At 53.7% G+C, this 18,837-nt stretch overlaps 1 protein-coding gene across 2 annotated transcripts in view; it reads right to left on the bottom strand.

Moving 5' to 3' along the window:
* Window positions 1–18,223, bottom strand: part of PTPRU (protein tyrosine phosphatase receptor type U) — a 266,338-nt gene extending 248,115 nt beyond the window's left edge. For both annotated transcript variants that reach the window (XM_065421874.1, XM_065421875.1), the window contains exon 1: window positions 18,151–18,223. In XM_065421874.1, coding sequence (XP_065277946.1) covers window positions 18,151–18,223 — 73 coding nt within the window. The remainder of the gene's footprint in view (window positions 1–18,150) is intronic.
* Between the last annotated feature and the right edge of the window lie 614 nt (window positions 18,224–18,837).

The raw sequence follows: 18,837 nt of genomic DNA, 5'->3' as shown, positions 1-18,837 counted from the left end.
AGGGACAGACGGACGCTCTAGGGCAGCAGCAAAGCGGGGAAGCCCCAGAGCACACTGACTGCCCTGGCAGGGGACACCGCAGCTCTGCCCAGGCTCACGGAGGCTCTTGGCAGATGGGGAAAACGGATGCACAGAACAACTGTGTGACTCGGTCACGGGGGGGGGGGGGGGGCCAAGTCAAAGGAGAGGACGGAACCCAGGAGTCCTGACTATTGCTGGAGAAAAAGGAACAACACAATTAAAGTGTCCCTCTGAAAAAGTCTCATTAGCTCAGTTTAACCCACACCCTATTTCCCCCTGCGTGGATTACAGGGGAGCTCAGGTCCCATTCTCCAAGCACCCTGGGATCCACACGCCGCATTTCCCTGTAGGTTGTGGCAGGATCTAGCACTGCTTTCCACGGATCCACAGGTCTCTCTTTACGCCCTGAGCGACTGGAGAAGCAGCACCCATTGCAGGAAAGCAAGTCAGGCACGGACCAACCAGTCCACGCAGATGCACTCACACAGTCCGTTACATCACAGACACTTGCTGCACCTTCCACACAGTCTGCAAACGAGGAGTGTGTATGAGAGAGAGCCCAAGAGAGAGTCCCCCATGTACCTCCGGAGCGGGTACGGTACCCCCGGAGCAAGCTTTCTCCAGCACCATCACGGCTCTGCCTGGACATGGAGAAGGCAGGCCAGCCACTCTGCAGGGTCCAGTCAGTCTTTGGGCCTTCGCCGACCCACACCAGCAGCGATGTGGACACCTCCCCTGCTACGAGCTGGACCAAACGAGACCCAAATTCGTTTCCCAACATCACCAAATGGCCATCGACGACAACAGCTTCCAATCGCTTCTGCTGGGCTGGATTCAGAGGTGCCATCCCCAGAGTCCATGCAGTACTAATCCCGTAATTCAGCTGCACTGCCCGTCTACCAGCACGGGAGCCCCCCAGACCGAATCAGGATCCCACCCCACACTCCGTCCAGCACCACCCACCCAGCGCCGTCGCCACAGCACTGCCTCGCCTCCCCTCCCCTACCCAGCGGGCTTGGCGGCGAATCCATTCCAACCCTCACCCGAATCACGCTGCGATCAGTGATCCGGGCACCGAGTCGTCGCTGCGGTGACCTCGCCCCTCCACAGGAAACAAAGGATCTGGGCTCTCCAGATGTTGCAGCACATTTTGGCGAATCAATTCTAGCAACTCGCTGGGATGGTGATTTGGTTGGGAGAAGTGCTCCGAAGTCTGCCTGTTTCTCTAGTATCTGAAACCGTCAAGTCCATGGGAAATAGGCCAAAAGTGCCAGGAGAGCATGTCCTGATGGATGCAAAGACCGAGACGACAGCCTGGCCTTTTTGCCCTTCCAGCAACAGCAGCCCTGGATACAGTGCAAAAGGAGCCCTGAGCCACTCAGCTCATATGGAAAGCTGAGATTCAGGAGAGTCCAAAGGCTTTCAGATCTGGGGGTCGCTTCCACCCCTGCCGACTCCAGCCAACATCATCTGAGAAGGAAATACTTCTCTCCAGGCTCACCTGGGGAACTCACTGCCACAGGATACGGTGGCAGCAAACAGCTTAGTACATTTCAAAACCAAAGATCAAACTAAGAACAGCATCTGCCGTGATCAGAGTTAGGATAAAAAGTACAAGGGTCATCGATCCCATTGCTCCAGACGCAGGAACCGATCAGCACCTGTCTGCAGAGACAATTCAGCATTGCACAAGCAGGAAGATTACCGTGGCTGCACGCTCTCCTCTGAGGCACAGGCTGCAAAGGCAGGAGGCTGCGCCAGACGTACCATTGGTCTGATCCGGCAACCGCTGCAGCAGAGCTCCGTGCTGGCCGTGCTATGCCACTTCCCCGACTGGAGGAGGCAGCAGTAGAATTCCGACTCGCTAACGGAAGGACCAACGCCGCGCCCCCTCAATTTCGAGCCCTGCAAAGGGTGCGGGCTGCGAAAGACACGTTCCCTAGTGCCAGGGAGGGAAGCTGCTTTATAAACAGTGTTTTAAATATTAACCAGGGTAGCTCTTCTGTCGACTTCATTCTGCATATAAAAGCCGGACCTGCCGAAAATCCCAGCTGTCCTTAATTACTATGTCGAGACGCAAATCTCTTCCCAACCCACACAAGCTGGGCGTTGATCTCTTACTTTTATTACCCCCAGTCGTCATGGCGCTGAAATAGCTGTATGCAAAGGAAATTAATCCCCGAGTCATTTTAAGCTGGCTGCGCCGCTGGTTTCCCTTGGGTCCCAAATTCAGCGGCAGGTTGGGAAGCACGAATATGCAGCCAGATGGAAACTGGTTTTGTAAAAACCTCCGGCATGGGGCTCCCAGGGCCGCCAATGTGGCGACCTCCCTGCCATAAGGGACACAGCCAGCAGACGGTGCAATTCACAGTCCTTTGCGAATTGCGCGCTGGTGGAAGGAGAGCAATAGAGGGTTGAGCCCTGTATTTACCACACAACAAGTAGCTACAGCATACACTTCCTCCACATGAGACCCAAGCCATGGCCTGGAGAGATCGCCTCCAGAGTCAAGAATGAGTTTCCTGCTTAATGTCTCATTTGTTCCTTAAGGCTGCCAATGAGGGGACCAGTTAGTACATGGGCCGGATGTGAACCAGAGACCTGGAGGTGAACAGACCCTTATGCTGTTACCTCCATGATAAGGCACCCATGCCACAGAAATGCCCGTCACTAGACGCATCAACATCAGTGGCATCCCCAGGTTTGTACATGACTGAAGGTGCTTTGTCCTCACCCTCTAGAGAAGGTCTCTTCCTGAGCCCCTTCTAAGGAAGGATAAAGTACTTGCCAGGAAGGCCATAAATGCTCCCCCAAATGGCAAGGACTGGCCCATGGCAAAGCCCTGCAAACACACCTGCGCTTGGACAAGCCAGCGTAGAACGCCCCAGCGTGCCTTCTGGAATCCGGGGAATGGAATCCCACAAGGAGAGGAGGAGAACGATTCCCCCCCCCCCCCCCCCCCAGCATGACAGCATTACTCCATGCTGCCTTGATCATCTGCCCCCAGCCTCGCTGCCCGTAGCTATCTCTATGCCTGAGCACACCTCAAATTAAAATCCTGCCAACAGGTGGCACGTTCCTTTCGGGGTCCCAGTACAGGTTGCTGCTGATGCTGCAATCTCAGCAGGAGTCAGTGGCTAGCAGCACGTAACACACTGATCAGCAGCTAGAACTGGCTGGGCGGAAACAGGCTGGGACTCAGTTGCCCACCCTGCCACTGATTCGCTCCGAGTTCCTGGGCAAGCCATGGACTCCCACCGTGCCTCAGTTTCCCCATCTGTTACACGGGGATAACGTTGCGGGTTAACTCTCGAATGCGCGTGAGGCGCTCCCATCCCATGGCGATGGCTACTCCTGAGAGCACCCAGACAGAACAAGGACTGGGAAAACTGGAGAGGCCACAAGGCCAGAACGGCAGCACCACTCCGAACACGGGAGCAAATTCAAACATTGACCACAGAGCTACAAAGCAAATGTCAGGGCCCATCAAAAAGGCAGGTTTGGAACCTGACATTTAATCAAGTGATAATTAAAAGGTTCCCAGATGCATTTAATAAGACAATTCTAGCATGTGTTAATAATGGATTATTAAAAAGCCTATTTATGGAGGGCGAGCAGCCAGACAGCAGGGCTGGACTGCTCCGGTTCTGCAGAGGTGGTTTCATAACCATCTGGTATTTCGCCTACAAAGCAGAGGTTACCCCATAAACTACACATTTGGCAGCTGTGATTTAACCCTTTCACAGCACGCTGCACTGACGTCAGGCAGAGCAAGGGCCAGATGGCGCCCTTCTGGGGAATTAGAGGCATGAGACTAAAAATCCAGAGGCTCCTTAGAATCCAGCATTCAAAGAGTTAAGCACAACCCCCATGGACTGGGGCTAATTAAAGGACAGGTGTTTGCCTTATAAGATCGCCTGGGTGGCAGTACATATCTCACGGACAGTGGCACATATAAAGAGTTGAGGTTCTCAGCTCAGCATCCCGGGAACGGACAGGGCTAGGCAGCCCGTCCGCTCCAGTTCTACACAGGTCTTTCTCCGTCATTCAGTCCAGAGTAGCAATAAAAAACTAGAACTCTTCTTGTCCTGGCTGCTAGCATAGGTGCAGCGAGGTTGGTGGGTCTCAGCCCAGTTCCCAGCTAGCAGGACTATCACCACCCCAACCAGCTCTCCAGAGAGAGGGGCGGATCCAACACCGCTTCTGTCCCCCAGTGGGGACTGTCCAGGATACTCCTTGGGAAACACTGGCAGGGCAACCTAGTGGACTCTTAACCCCACGGGCAGCAGCAGGGTCAGGCACCGGACTGGGACCCAGGAGATCTAGGTTCAATTCCTGCTTCCACCACAGACTCGCTGCATGCCTGTACCTCTGCACCCCATCTGCTGAGAGTATTAACCCTTCCCTATCTCGCGGGGGCTGTGAGACGTGAATTCGCATCTGGGAGGTCCACGTGTACTCCACTGATGGGGGGCCATATAAAGCTATAGGGTCTGACTTTACAGCTCCCCGAGACTCCAAATAGCATCCTGGGTGCCCAGCGCTTCTGAACGCGCAGCCCAGCCCAGCGGTCAGCTTGCTCGTTGCTAGGGGCCGTAGGGCGATGGTGAACTCCAGAGGAGAGAAGACTTGGGTCTCCAGGACCGTCAAAGCAGCACCGTTGCTGGGCACTGAAATCAGCAAGGAAACCTCAGTGCGTCATCCCACAGCCCTGCCCTTAGCACCACAGGCCTGGTAATGAGTTAGATCCACCACCTCTGGCTCCGGACCCCAGTTAACCTCTGCCCCATGCAGCCCTGCTGCTCTCCCTGTTAAAACTGCAAACTGCTGACTCGGGTACCACTGGGGGAACCGATCCAAACTCCTTTCTCCCCCCTCCGAGCCCAGTCTGCCCATCAACATGCCCCAGCCTTTAGGGCAGAGTCCTCTGAGTTCAGGAGCAGAGCCCTCCAGTTTGGGGACAGCGGATCCGACCCAGAAAGCCTTCAGGCTGGTTTGCAGCAAGCCCCAAGCAGGGATCTCCCCTGCCGAGCCGGGCCTGGCCTTTGGGCATTATGTTCGGTCGCTTCCGATTTTAAGTGCCTGGCCCTCCGGGACGAGGGCTTGTTTGCGAGGAAAGCTCCCCCTGCAGGCTCGAAAGGCAGTCAAGGGGAAAACACTACAGGATCCCAATCCATGGGCATTAGTGACGCTTCGGCTGCCAGGAGACGAGCAGAGGTCGAGGCCTGGGGGACAGCACCTGGCAACAGCTACCCCGGTCTCCAGGATTAGTCTCCAATGCAATGGGGCACTCCCGGGCTCCCGCGGGATGCTCCGAGGCCCAGAATCTGCTGCCCTTCCTCAGGCGAGAGACCCGTCAGCGTCCATGGCAGGTAGGGCAGCAAGATCAAGCCATGGAAAAAGATATCCCTGCAGGCCAGGAGGTGACGAGAGAATCTGCCCCAACCTAAACCCCCCCCGACAAGAAAGGAACAGTGCGAACCAACAGCCTCTCTCTTTACACTGGGCAAACCAAACACCCCTGAATGCCAGCAGGGCTGGGATCTGGATCTGTGGTGTCTAGGGACAGTCCAGCAGGACAGGGGGAGGCCAGTTCAATCTGCCTTCCACACGATGCCCTCTCGGGCCACAGCGCCGGAGCTGGGATCAACAGCGAGGAAGAGAGTGGAAGGGAGGAAGCTAACGGAAGCTTTGGAGAAGTTGGGGGGGACGGGGAGACAGAACCCAAACTAGCTCAAACCCAGGCAGAGGGAAGAATCAGAAGGCCCCAACGTGTCCATAGTGGAAGAACCTGGCAGCCCCTGGGCAAACAGCCACGGCCAGCCCGGGCGATCCTGCCCCCCAGTCTGCAGCTGCAGGACACACGTCGGAAAGTGACGACACGACCCAACGCACCCCCAGCATCTTCCTGGCAGAGGGAAGGGTGGGATACCCCGGAGGGAGGAGGGGGCCCACAGGAGGTAGACCCAAGGCAGGAGACATTAGAGGAGGCAGTCAGACAGGGGATGTTGGCAGCCCCAATCAATCATGTGGAAGAGCTCCCAGATCCCACCCTACACTGACACGTTCGGCCCGTGGCCAGCCCCAGACCCCTGATCCGGAGAGCTGCCGGGCAAGGAGATGACCCGGCAGCCAGTATGAGAGGAGCAGAACATGCAGAGCTTTTAAAGCCATTTAAAAGAAAAAAAAATAAAAGCCCCCCCCCCCTTACCACAGAAACCAGGTGAAGAAATGGAGCCTGAACCAGGCTGTTCAGAAAATACGGCGCACATGAACATTTTACATGCCTGGCAGCTTCCCAGGGCGAGCGGCAGCCCTGGCGGGGTTAGCCTTCTCCAGCCAGGCAGAGAACAGTGACTAACTGCAGGGCGGATCACAACGAGTGTGACCCGGTTAAAGACCCGAACCCAAGTGGGGTTTTAGGGAGTGTGAAAACACCTCCTTGCTGCACAGCCTCGCTCTGGGATCTAGGGGAGAGCGCTCCCTACAGGACAGGCGAGCATCTTGATGACGGGCTGGGTGCAAAGCGGGCACAGGTCTCCAAACCTAAGCCTGTTTCCTTATTGTCCGGATCACAGTAACACGGAAAGCCCTAAGAGAGATTGCCCTGGGCGCTGCACGGACTCACGGCTACGTCTTTGCATGTTCGTACATCGAGATCACTAGCGTGCTCTAGAGTCCGACCGGAGGGGGGCCCAAGTCGTTTTCACCTGGAGGTAACTAGCGGATAACTAATGGGAGGGGTTTGATCTTGGCTAGCCACAGCCTACCCGGCACCTTGTCTCCACTAGGACGTCACATTGTGATTGATCTCTCGTAGTAAACACACCTCCCTTTTGCGGGGACAGAAAGCGACAGGCCCTGCCCCGTGCTGGACTCACTCAAGACTTTATAGCTGCTCGTTGTCATTTTCAGGCACGTCGCGGAGACAGGCAGTGCTGGCCTTGCACCATGGCTGGGGGACGTGGCAGCGGAGAATGCTGGCTAGGGGTTTGCCAGCCTCACAGACCTGGGGGGCAGGGGAGAGAGCTTTGAATTTAGGATTTACAAAGCCAGGGGGCCCAATCTGGGTCCTGTCATCTCCAACCCTGGAGACAGAGCACAGAAGTTGCTGACTTTGGCCCTGCATCTGAAGGCACAGCTACCCCTAAATAACCCAGAGCTGGGATCTGTCCCCAGCGCCAGAGGGTTGCTAGCCCGGTGCCCACCCCAAACGCTCTATGTAGAGACAGGGCGGCCAACTTGGGATCCGGAGCCCTACTTGGGGAAGGTCCCGATCCAGCCCCATCTCTCGTCTCCTGAGCGGTCATTGCTGGGGCTTGCTTGGGGCTCAGCTTTCACGCTCTGGCGCTCTGATGAAGACCCTGCGGGTGACCGTTGGGAAGGCGCGTTGGGGGTGGGTAAGAGCCAGACAGACTCTTTCTGATCCCTGACCCCAATCCCAGAGCCGGGCCTGACAAAGGGAACGTGTTCGCTGGGCGTTTCCCACTCACTTAGCCCAGACAATGGAGCTGCCCCAGCACAGCGAGGGGGCCCGCGGAGACGCGGTGGAGCCCAGCTGGCTTGGGGGGTCAGGATGGAGGCCACGGTAACCCTTGCACTCTGGGCCGCGTCCTCCAAACAACGCTAGCGCTGTCAAAGGGACCGGAAGACTCAAGCGGCAGCTGCCAGACTGGTCCTTTCCTACAGGCCTCACAGCAAGGGCCTGATCCTCACACACACGAGTCAAGGACTGATACACGCAAGCAGCAAGGGAGACACAGGCAAAGGGAGTGAATAGACTGCAACAGCAGCAGCTGATGTGGAGCGGCTCAGAGCCAGGGGCACCCGCCTAGAACACACACAAACACCGGCTGGATACAAATTATCCCGTATTGTTCTATCACAATAGTGCCTAGAGGCTTCAACCAAGATAGGGGCCCCACTACAGCCCCTGCCCTGAAAAGCTTTCTGTCTACACGCGGGTGGGAGGGGAAAGAGGCCCAGAGAGTTGAAGTGACTTGCCAAAGGTTACACAACAGGGCAGTGGCAGACTCAGGAAAAGAACCTGACCCCTAGTTCCCAGTCCTCCTAATGACCAGAGGAAACAACACTCACTCAGAGCTGGGAAGAGAGATATTTGTGTTATCTAAACTGCCCAGTATCAGAACTGGGCATAGGACCCAGGAAATCCCAGTCCCTACCCCCCCCAACCTCTAACCGCTAGGCAACACGTCCCACACACTGCAGAATGATTCCAGGAACCGCTCCTACATGCTCAGGGGCAGCCAGCAGGCGACATAAGCAGACCAATAAAAGCAGAGGACAATGCACAGGAAGGATTGGGGGTGGGGGGGAGGGAGGAGATCCATTTGTCAATGAAAGCTACAAACCAAAATATTGTATTTGCTAATTGAGGCTAATGCAGTCAAATCCAAGTGTGAACGGCTTCGGGGTAATTATGCCAGGAGTGTATTGTGCAACTCCGGTAGCTGACGGGCTCGCTGCATTACCGTGTGCCTGGAGACGGTTAGAGTACAAACAATTCAGCTGTCAAAAGAGCACCCGGGCTGGGAATGCAAAACACGGGGAGCGCAGGGAGGAGGGACACGTTAACAACCACTGTATTTCTTATTTGGCGATCAATGAAGTTTCAGGGGATCCATCAAAACTATTCAGGAGAATGAGAGATTTGCAGCCTTTGGTTGGGTTTATGTTTTTATACGAACCAGAGCACAACCGGGGGAGGGGGAAAGCGCCATGCAATTATAACCCTGCATAGGACACCTGCTGCCTCCACGGTCCCACTGCCACTGCAGCGTGGGCCGTTCTCTGCAAACAATCTGGAGCTCACCGATCCTGCCCGGCAGCCGCTAGCCAAGAGGCAGATTCGGATCTCGTTCCAGCCTGTGAAAATCCAGAGGAACCCTCCTGAAACTGACGGGGTGACTCTGCAATTACACGGACGCAGCCAAGACCAGGAACCAGCACACCATGTCTAAATTGCTGAATTTAGGCTTCATTTCAGGCTTCCATTCCTGCCCTCACCGCCGACCCACCTGCTAGGGATCAGAAAAGCAAATGGCTGGCTCTATTGCAGCCGTCCATAAGGGCATGTTCTCCCCCACCCTGCGCAGAGGTTTGGATAGCAGGCACCCAAACTGGCTGACCAGAGGTGCGATTGCCTTTACCGGTTCCCTAATTCAGGGGCTGAGTCAGAGGCCAGTTTGCAGTGGTTCGGCGATCCAGTACATTCCTCCTACAGGCTGCCTCCTTGCACTCCTGCCGCTAAGCATTCATTTAAAGGAAACATACGTCTCTGCCCCTTAAGGCTGCAAAGGTGTTTTTCCAGATGTGAGTTGGAGGTAAAGAAAGCGCTGCAGCGGCATCTGCCCGGACCTGCTGACAGCCTCAGACAATAGCTCCGAGAGGGGTGGAATGTGCTCCCATTCATCGCAGTGGAGCGTTGACTCTGAAACATAATGATGCCAATTTAAAAGGTCCACACTGTTAACTATGTCTCTGCTGCTCCAATCGCCAAAGAAAGGAGAGGAGCAATCCAATGCCTTCCCAAAATCCAAGGCAGGTTTAAAGCCTTCTACCTGGCTAGTTTTGATTCTAAGCTACACTTGAATCAGTTTCCTTCCTCCTTAAACCCCCATCACAGCCACCACTGTCCTTTCGAGTCAATGAACAATGCTCCTTAGCAGACCGGAGGGGCTCACTGGAGAGCCCCTTTGAATTCAAAAGTTAATCTCCCCAGCTTTACAATCCCCTTGCGAAGATCTCTCCATGGGCACTGGCTGTGCTAAACACAATACAAATATATGTAGACAGTTTAGTCACTGTAAAATTTTAATGAATAGCAAGAATTACAATGTGCTCTGAAGGGAAGGAGGACGCGTCCTCTCTGGGTTGGAGCTGGGGGAATGGGAGTCAGGACTCCTGGGTTCTGTTCCCAGCTCTGGGGAAGGAGTACAGTCTTCTAGTGTTTATAGAAGACAGACTGAGGACCTCGGTCTCCTGGGTTCTATTCCTGGCTCTGCCACAGATTCACTCCAATCCCAAGTGAGGCCTCTGTGCCTCAGTTTCCCTCACTTGTAAAATGGGGTAACGAACAACTCCAGTCTGCTTTGCCAGGGTGCTGCAAGAGGATTCCAGGAGTCTGAGAGCCTCCGACGAAAAACACAAGATACACGCTGCGAGGCCCGGAGGGGGGAGAAAAGAGGTGCTCCCACCTAGCAGCACTCAAGCTGGGACCAGTAATCAAATCCAGGTCTCCCATATGGCAGTGCCACATGCTCAGCGAGCAGGATAACCCTTCCCGGCAGAAGCCCTCAGGCTGCGGGAAGAACACTGCAGCAGCAGCTCCCGCCACCTTTCACCATCCCTTAACTAAAGGCAGGTTCTAGGCCTCGTCTAATGGAGGAATTTACGGCTGTAGCTGGTTCCATCTGCCCCCCTCCTCTTTGGGACGGCTCTTGTCACATCCGGGCAGCCGGCTGAGCCTGCCAAGAAAACTGCTAACAACAGAGTCAAGCGCTGGCTCCAGACAGCTATTTTTCCGCCGGCCAAGCGTCGCGTGTTCCAAGACCCCACTGCTCGGCAGCTGACTGGAATTTTACCAGCCCCAAATGCATTGGGTGAGAACCAGCTTGACACCAACAGGGGAACAGCTCCATCTATACAGGCAGCGGCAGGACCGATCCCAATCTGGCCAGCCAAGGAGCAGAGCCCTGAGGGGCAGGAAGCCAAGGGAACTTAAAAAAAGCAATGCATCCCCCAAGGGGGCTTAATAAGCCTTCAACTTCACAGGAGGATTTTGAGGGAGTGAGCAGGGGAATAAGGCACATTATGGGCCAGATTCTGCTCTCCTTTACAGTGGGGTAAATCCCAGAGGCATAGGCGCTGACGTTGATTTTTCCCCAGGGGTGCCCCACTCCAGCTCCGCCCTGAGGCCCTGCCCCCACTCCACCCCCTCCCACCCACCCGCCAGCCACCAAACAGCTGATCAGTGGCACTGCCAAACCTCTGTGGCCGGTGGGTGCTGAGCGCCCACTATTTTTTTTTCCAGGGGTGCTTGAGCCCCGGAGCACCCAAGAGTCGGTGCCTATGCCCCGAGTAACTCCTCTAACATCAATGAGGCTCCTATGGATTTACACCAGCGTAACCAAGATCAGAATGGTCCGACTGCATCTTCACAGCAGCTCGGCATCTGTAGAAAGCATTTGGCAGAGGCTGGCAAGTGCCATTCGTTTCATTGTACAGATTGGGAAACTGAGGCACAGAGAGGGACGTGACTACTCAGGGTTACACAGGAGGCAGGAATAGCCCCCTCAGGCCCTGGCATCTAGACTGGAGCACTATATGTCTTGCCTTTATCTTTTTCCAGTCTGAAATAATCTAGGCTCACCGTATTTCCTCTCCGTTTCCCAGCACATAAACAGCACCATCCATTTACACAGCACTTCATCAAACCAGATTCAGATGCATTTCCTGCTTCTGGCCATATGCAGATCTGCCCTCCTCCGGGCTTTGGACAGTTTCGTTTGAAGCGTGTACACACACGCATGTTACACTCCCCAAAGAGCCCATAATAAAAACCCTTTTCTACCTCCTGTGTTGAGCTGACGTCGTCTCGATGTGAACAATGGTAAGGTTACAAATCCCCCATTATTATCCTTTTATGAGCCCATTACAGGCTGCGGTGGATTATAGATGTGATTATTGGAGTTTAGTAAACTGGCAAAATAAATCTGCGTACACACGCTGGAGCGCTGAAACAGTGCCTGAAACAGTGGGAGGAAGAGACACTGCACAGAGGAAAGGCAATCCAGTTGCATTAATTGGGCTTTGCTGTTCCCTGCCCCCAGACGCTGCAGTACAGACCCAGTCTTTCATGCCTTTGCGGGGGAGGGGTAGCATGGTCCAGTGGGTAGAGCACCGCACTGAGAATCAAAAGACCCAGGGTCTGTGCCCAGCTCTGCCACCGACCTGCTGGGTGACCTTTGGCAAGTCACTTCAACATTCTGTGCCTCAGTTTCTCCCTCCTTGGTCTGTCTCGCCTATTTAGATTGTAAGCACTTCAGGAAAGGGACTCTCAGAGTGTGTGTGTGTGTGTGTGTGTACAGGGCCCAGTGCAGTGTGGTCCTGATCCTCATGTAAGGCCTCTAGGTGCTACTAATAATTAATAATCACCCTGGGAGGTGCCCAGCCCTGCAGTGAGTGGGAAATGCTCAGCCCCTCTCAAAATCAAGCCCTCGGAGCAGCAGTACATGCAGGCAGCTCCCTAGCTCTCCCACACTCACCAGTGGATTCTGGCAGAAAGCCAGAGAGCAGCCCTGAATGCCCACCATGATTAACAGGCCAGTTATCCCAATCACGAGCCCACAGTGGTATTTCCCTCCCCCCTTCTCAGCCACAGCATGGCTCTCTTTGCAACAGGTGCCTCGGCAAAAGCTGGACATGTTCCTTTCCACCCCATGATCATTTGTTAGAGAGCAAGGTGACGGCTGCTGGGAGTCCCAGCTACTTCATGGTTCAGTGATCCATCATCCCCAGTAATGCTCTCCAGTATTACAGGTCATCATTTTATGGCCAGTGGCCACCGGTGAAATCAATTAACCAGTGTGTGGACCACATGCAGGTTCCTTTGCCTTTAAAGGCGAACACGGCACGTCAGATAGGGTGTTGGCTGTTTGGCAGAGTGGTCTAATAGCTCCGGGCCAGGATGCCTGAGTCCCATTCCCACCTCTACCACCGACTCACTTTGTGAGGCCTTGAGCAAGTCACTTCAGCCCAGATTCCCAAAGGTATTTATGCACCTAACTCCCATGGGAATCAATGGGACCTAGGTGCCAAAATTTCTTTGTGTATCTGGGCATTCCCCTCTGTGCCTCAGTTTCCGCATCTGTAAAATTAGGGTAAATCAAAACCTGCCTCAGCCAGCCATACAGCAAGACAACGCAATATTTTGCTCTTCTATAGCCCCATCAACTCCCTTCAAAGTGTTTTGCAAACATTAGTTAACTGAGCTCACAGCGCCCGTGGGATATGGGTGAAGATCCCAGACTTAAAGATGGGGAAACTGAGGCACAGAGTGGTACAGGTCCAGATCCTCAAAGGTATTTTGATACTCCTATTGGGACTTAGGTGCCTAAATACCTTTAAGGATCTGGGCCAAAGTGACATTCTGTCACCCCAAGAGACAGTCCAAGCTCTTTGGACTCCCACTGCTGCTTTATTAAACCATTAGGCCACGATGCCTCTGGCATCAGGACCCGACACGGAGCCCATTCAGAATCAATACAAGCCTTTCCTTTAATGGCAACGGGCTGTGGATCAGGCCCACCGTGCCTATAAACTCTGGAGAGCCTCTGAAAAACTCTGATTGCTCACTAATTAAGAGTTAGATTTCAATTACAATCCAGGAGCAGCAAATTACTGGGCTTGGAATTTCTCCAGCCACCTTCAGATGCTTTGTGGAGCTCTGATCCCTGGCAAGGTGGGGGGAGCAGGAGGGCTCCTGTCTTGTGGAAAAAGCCACAGAGCTGCCACCGGACTAGCAGCTTCAGCTCCTCCCGTCCAGGAACCTTGGCATTCTGTGCTCACTTGACTAACGGCCTTAAAAATAATCCTCGTAAAACAGGGCTGTGCAGAAAGCCACGTCGAGTCTCCGTTTAGGAAGTTCATTATTAATACATGAAATCTCTCCGGGCCTCCTAATTACAGCACCCACCGTTCTGGCGACGTCTGGAAAAGTTCACTGACCCTATTAATGTTCAAGCCAAACCGGCGCTCCACGCCCACAAACGTTTCCCAAGAAAGCCAAAGCCGTGTCTGAACTGTTGTGAAATTCCCCCTCCCCCCTCCCCCCCCCCCAACTCTCCTGTTTTGTTTATCCCTCCTTGGGTAGGTCACTTTCCTCGCAGGTTGAGTTTACGCTCCCATGCCAACAGGGGCCAATAACATATTTCCAAGACAGCAGCTTTTCTTGATTTTAATGTGGCCCAAGGGGAGGGGGAAATGCTTCTTTGGTAAAACTCTTTCTAATTAGATCCCAATAAAGACAAACTATCAAGCAAATTGTATATAAAAATGTAACAGCAGAGTCCTTTAGGAGAGAGTTTTTGTTCCGAAGCCTGCGGGAGGCATAGGAACCTGCTCAGATTGCCCGGAGGCCACTCCCCTCCCGGCTTAGGCCTCCAGGAAGACACACAGCAGGGAAAGGAGAGAGAAAACTGACAAATCAGTGCCCAGGTTACATTGCAAGGACGCATCTGACCATTCTGTTCTGCAGGGATGAGCCTCAACTACAAGCCCTATTCCTAACCCCCTCGAACACGACAGGGAGCAAGGGTGGATCCAAATCCTAACCCGATCCCAGATCCAAATCCAGGCCCCGAACCTGCCATTAGGTCCAAGAGGGTGGCCCCCTGAGGAGCTTAATGTGGCAATGGTTGCAGGATCTGGATGACTTCGGGCTTCTCTGTACAGGGCCGAAGCAGAGCCCTAAAAAGCCAAACACACACGAGATCCAAATTGTGCAGCACAAGCTTTTCTCGGGCTGGAGCCCCCCTCCCTGCTAAAATCCCATCAGCTGGCATGTTTATGCTCCAATCCATTTGCTCTGAGAACGATTAGAATTTGGCAAGCCTTCCCCCTGCCCCCTTTTAGGTTAAAAAAACAGCCCTGTGATTCAACTAAAGTTATATTTCCTGGTTGTGCTGTGGGAAAAGAGGAAGGACTGGTAATGGTAATGGCCAAGATACTCAGAGCAATACACGCAGCTGGAACTTGGATGCAAACGGAGCCAGCCCTTGTATAAACACACACAGGTCTTTCACAGTAACCACCCAAAACACTCCCGCTGACAATGGGATCACTGCAGCATTTTAACCATCACTGCATTCCGAGCGGGTGTTCGCATCCAGCAACTCCGCTGCCATCAGCCCAATGCTGTGGGCTGCCGATAGAGCACCCGCCTCAGCTTCCCCCGATTTTGTGCATTTCGGTGCCACCTACACGTTCTTTAACCTGTTGAGTGCTGCATCCCCTACCTACCCAATGTCCCTGCGTTGCTGCCACACGTAGCCAGTACATCCCCTCTAAAGTACCACCCGTGGGTTGGGTTTGGAGGGATGTTATAACAAACCGACAGCTATCTGAAGGGTGTAAACACAAGGAGGAGAGGGATTATTTCGGGTAGTTCACAGGGTGTAGAGGCAAGAGCACTGGGATGAATTAAGAAAGGGAGAATTTAAACATAAGAAAAGGAAAACATCCTGACAGCAACTCCTCCTACATTGTGGACTGACCTCGAAGGAGAGTGGTGGGAGTCCCAATCTAGGGACGTTTAAAACAAGACAGGATGAACACACAATAAGAAGCAAACTTGCACTGGCCAGGCATGGGGCTGAATGGTCCTCTCCATCGAATTTCTATGACTCAGCAGAATATGGGGGGGGGGTCACTGAGTTTTTTGTATTTAATTTCCTTATCTATTGACAAACAAACAAACAAACAAACACCCACTGTCTTTCCCAGAAGGATCTGCAACGGGCAAGAGATCCTGTCTGTTCCAAAACCCACCTCACATCATTCCCTCTTCCAACCCTAGCCCAACGGTCCCTCAAAATAGTGCACAGGAACGGCGTTAATAAACCCACCGTTTTGACCGGGGAAAAAGTACACACACATAAGGTCAGAGGGTGACCAAAACCAGCCAGATGTGTCTGAAGCCACAGGATGTGAACTAAGGGTCAGCAAAATCTCAGATGGAAAAACAAGGATCCTCAGGGGTTACAGAAACATCCAAAATTGGGAGACAATAAAAGACAATGCGTGTGTGTGCGCACTGTATATACACCCACTTCCATTGAACTCATCGCTTCTAAACAGCCTGCCTCTGGGCTGAGTCTTTGTCCAAGAAGCTTCAGCCCTGAGAATCTCTTCCTTCTTTTAACAGCACATTTATTAACTGCCTGAGAAATAAGGTTTGTTATGCAAGCACTGCCACAGCCCCCTACATGCACCTTAACGGCGGGGATGTAAAAAGAGATCGGGCACGAGCAGAGCAGAGAGACTCAGAAATCCTGTAAGACCCCCAGCCTCAAACCTCGCCTTGCAGCTAACAGGGATCAGAGGTAAAGTTGAGGATCATTCGCTTGCTCTAGAATAAACCTGCCTGCAAAATGCACACCTCTATTGAAAACCTTGCCTGCTCTTTCGTTCGACTGACACAGCTGGAGATCAGGATACAGCTGGCATCCTCAACAACATTTCAGAGCTCTGCCTTCCAAATGGAATAACTGTCGCCCTGTTGCAATGGGTAATGAAATGCAGCCAGGGTCTAAGAGACTTTGTTTCCCCCTCATCGCTTGATGCCCTGAGAACAATTATATGTGCAAACATGCATTATCACGCCTGCATTTGGCCTCTAGCAGGCTGCACACACCAGCCTTATCTCTTCATTAGCAAAAGCTAGCAGGGTTCCCCAAATAGCGAAGGCTGTACATGAGTCACACAAAGGAAACCGGCCAGCTCAGGTATGGATAAGGGAGGGGTTTATAAATCTCCTAAATAAATGCAACAATGAAAGAAAGACGTGGGGAGACTCTCCTATCCCAGAGAAAATTGCTTTCCGGCTGCAACCAGTTTATCCCTCTGTCCCACCTTCACAACCGCACTGGATCCTCAACTCAAAACCTCGGGGTAGTTTTCCAGCAGGAGAAACGGCGGTAAAAATGTAGCACCTCAAATAAACAGCGTAAATTAACTTGTTTTGCAGGATGAGCATTTGATTATTATTATTAATATAAATCAGGGTGGAGAACTGAGTGTTAATTTTGACAGCCCAGTGGCTGTGATGAGCAATTTAAAAGAAGAGCGCAGTAATCAAACACCGTCACTCAGTGCCTTTTCTTTGCTAAAGGCCTTTCATTTTTTCCAGTTTCTTCCTGCTAGTGAGGGGAGTGAGGAGAGGACCTGGATCTTTGTTGAGCATGTCTAGGAAAACACAGGCAAGCTGCTCAGAGCTCAGCAGAGTGCATGCTGCAAACACAAACCCTGCCATCGCCACATAAGTTTGCAGACTTGATCTTCCCAACTCAGAGGTGGCTCTGCGCTCAGAGCCGGGGTTCAAAGTTCAACTCTTTCTTCCTGATCAAGGTTACTTAACAAACAAAAAAAGAAGTCTGGCATTTTGTGTCTCTCGCGGCCAACAGCGATGGAGGCTCAGGAAGGGGGGAAGTTGCCCGGCTAGTGATCCTGCTGCTGGGAACTGCAGTCTGGCGTTTGTAAGCAGCCAAGCTCCCGACTCTCCCGCTAGGATACAGCCAGCGGGAACCCCCTGCCCCCAGCTCCCGAGAGCGGCTGAAATCCCCGCAATAAAGACTCCAGAAAACTTTCCCCCCACGCAGCCCTCACACCAGCGCTATGAGTCGGTCGGGCAAAGGCAGATCCTGGGGGGCGCTGGGAAGGTAAATAATTAAAAACAGAGGGAGGGAAGGGAGGGGAGAAAACCCACTTCTCACGCGAAACACTTTTGCGTCTGGATTTGCAAGTTGGCCGGGGAGCACCGGAGCATTCCCTTGCAAGCTCCGCACAAACCTGCAGCTGCCCGGCTCCATCATAAATAACCACACCACAAAAGCTACCCGCCCAGACAGGAGGGGAGCCAGGCTTTGGGGTTTCTCTTCCTTTAAAAAATAAAAAAGGCAAGCAAGCAGCTCTCCGAGACCTGCCAGCGCCCTGACCCGCCAGCCATGCCCGGGGAACTCCCGCTGTCTGAAAAGCGGGGCTCGCCAGGGGGAGGACGAGAAGTTAAAACCCGCTCCCTTGAGTTTCTCCTCCGCATCATTACTCGGCGGGTTAATATTTCAGCAGCCCCGCGGGCTGCAACACCAAACTTCTCTGAGCCCCACGCCCAGCCCAAGCCCGCTGGTCAATTGCAAGGCAAACAAGTCAATTTCCATCCCCCGCTTCCCTCCGGCTCCTTTCCCGGCACAAGTTCGCAGGAACCGGGGGGGGGGAGATAAACAAGTTGTGCAGGAAAGAGAAAAGGGAAAGGCAGCTCCCCTAGGGAGAGACCCCGGGCAGGGCAGGGCAGGGGGGGCGCAGCCCGGGCAAGGGACGGGGCTGAATTCTGACCTGTCGGCGACTCGGTCTCCAGAGAGCAGATCTGGAAGGTTAAAACGAAGATCAAAGCCCGAGCGCGGTGCATGGTGCATTAGCTACCCGGGGACAGTCCGGCCCCGGCCCCGGCCCCCGCTGGCTCCCGGGCTCTCAGGCAGGCGGAGGGAAGCGGCCGGGCGAGGCTCCTCATTCCTCAATTCCAGCCGAACTAGCAGCAGGCAGAGCGGGACTGAAACCTCCAGCCCAGCGCCCAGCTGACGTCAGGCTGGAGCGAGGGAAAGGGGCCGGATAGGAAAGGCAGAGAGTGCCTTCTGCTGGAGGAAAAACGCAAAGGCAGCCGGAGCTGCACCTGGGCTTTGCCAGCCCTAGCCCGGTGGGGTTTTTTTTCCCACTTGCGGACCCCTAAAAGGTTTCGAATGGAGATGCGGATCCCTTGGGGAATCTTGGACAGAGTCTAGTATCAGGGGGTCGCCCTGTTCGCCTGTAGCCACAAAAACAACGAGGCGTCCGGTGGCACCTTAAAGACTAACCGATTTATTTGGGCATAAGCTTTCGTGGGTAAAAAAAACTAAACAAAACCCACTTCTTCTGATGCTTCCGATTCTTTAGACAGAGTCGGCAGCCCCCGCGGGGGCCACAGGCTGAAAACCGCTGCCCTAGAGAATCCAGCCACTCTGCTGTGTAACCACAATCCGTCTAACA

The sequence above is a fragment of the Emys orbicularis genome, chromosome 23, assembly GCF_028017835.1.
Source record: "Emys orbicularis isolate rEmyOrb1 chromosome 23, rEmyOrb1.hap1, whole genome shotgun sequence".
In the NCBI taxonomy this organism is placed as follows: Eukaryota; Metazoa; Chordata; order Testudines; family Emydidae; genus Emys; species Emys orbicularis.
The sequence above is the reverse complement of the archived record's forward strand: the minus strand, read 5'-3'. Positions and strand labels throughout refer to the sequence as shown.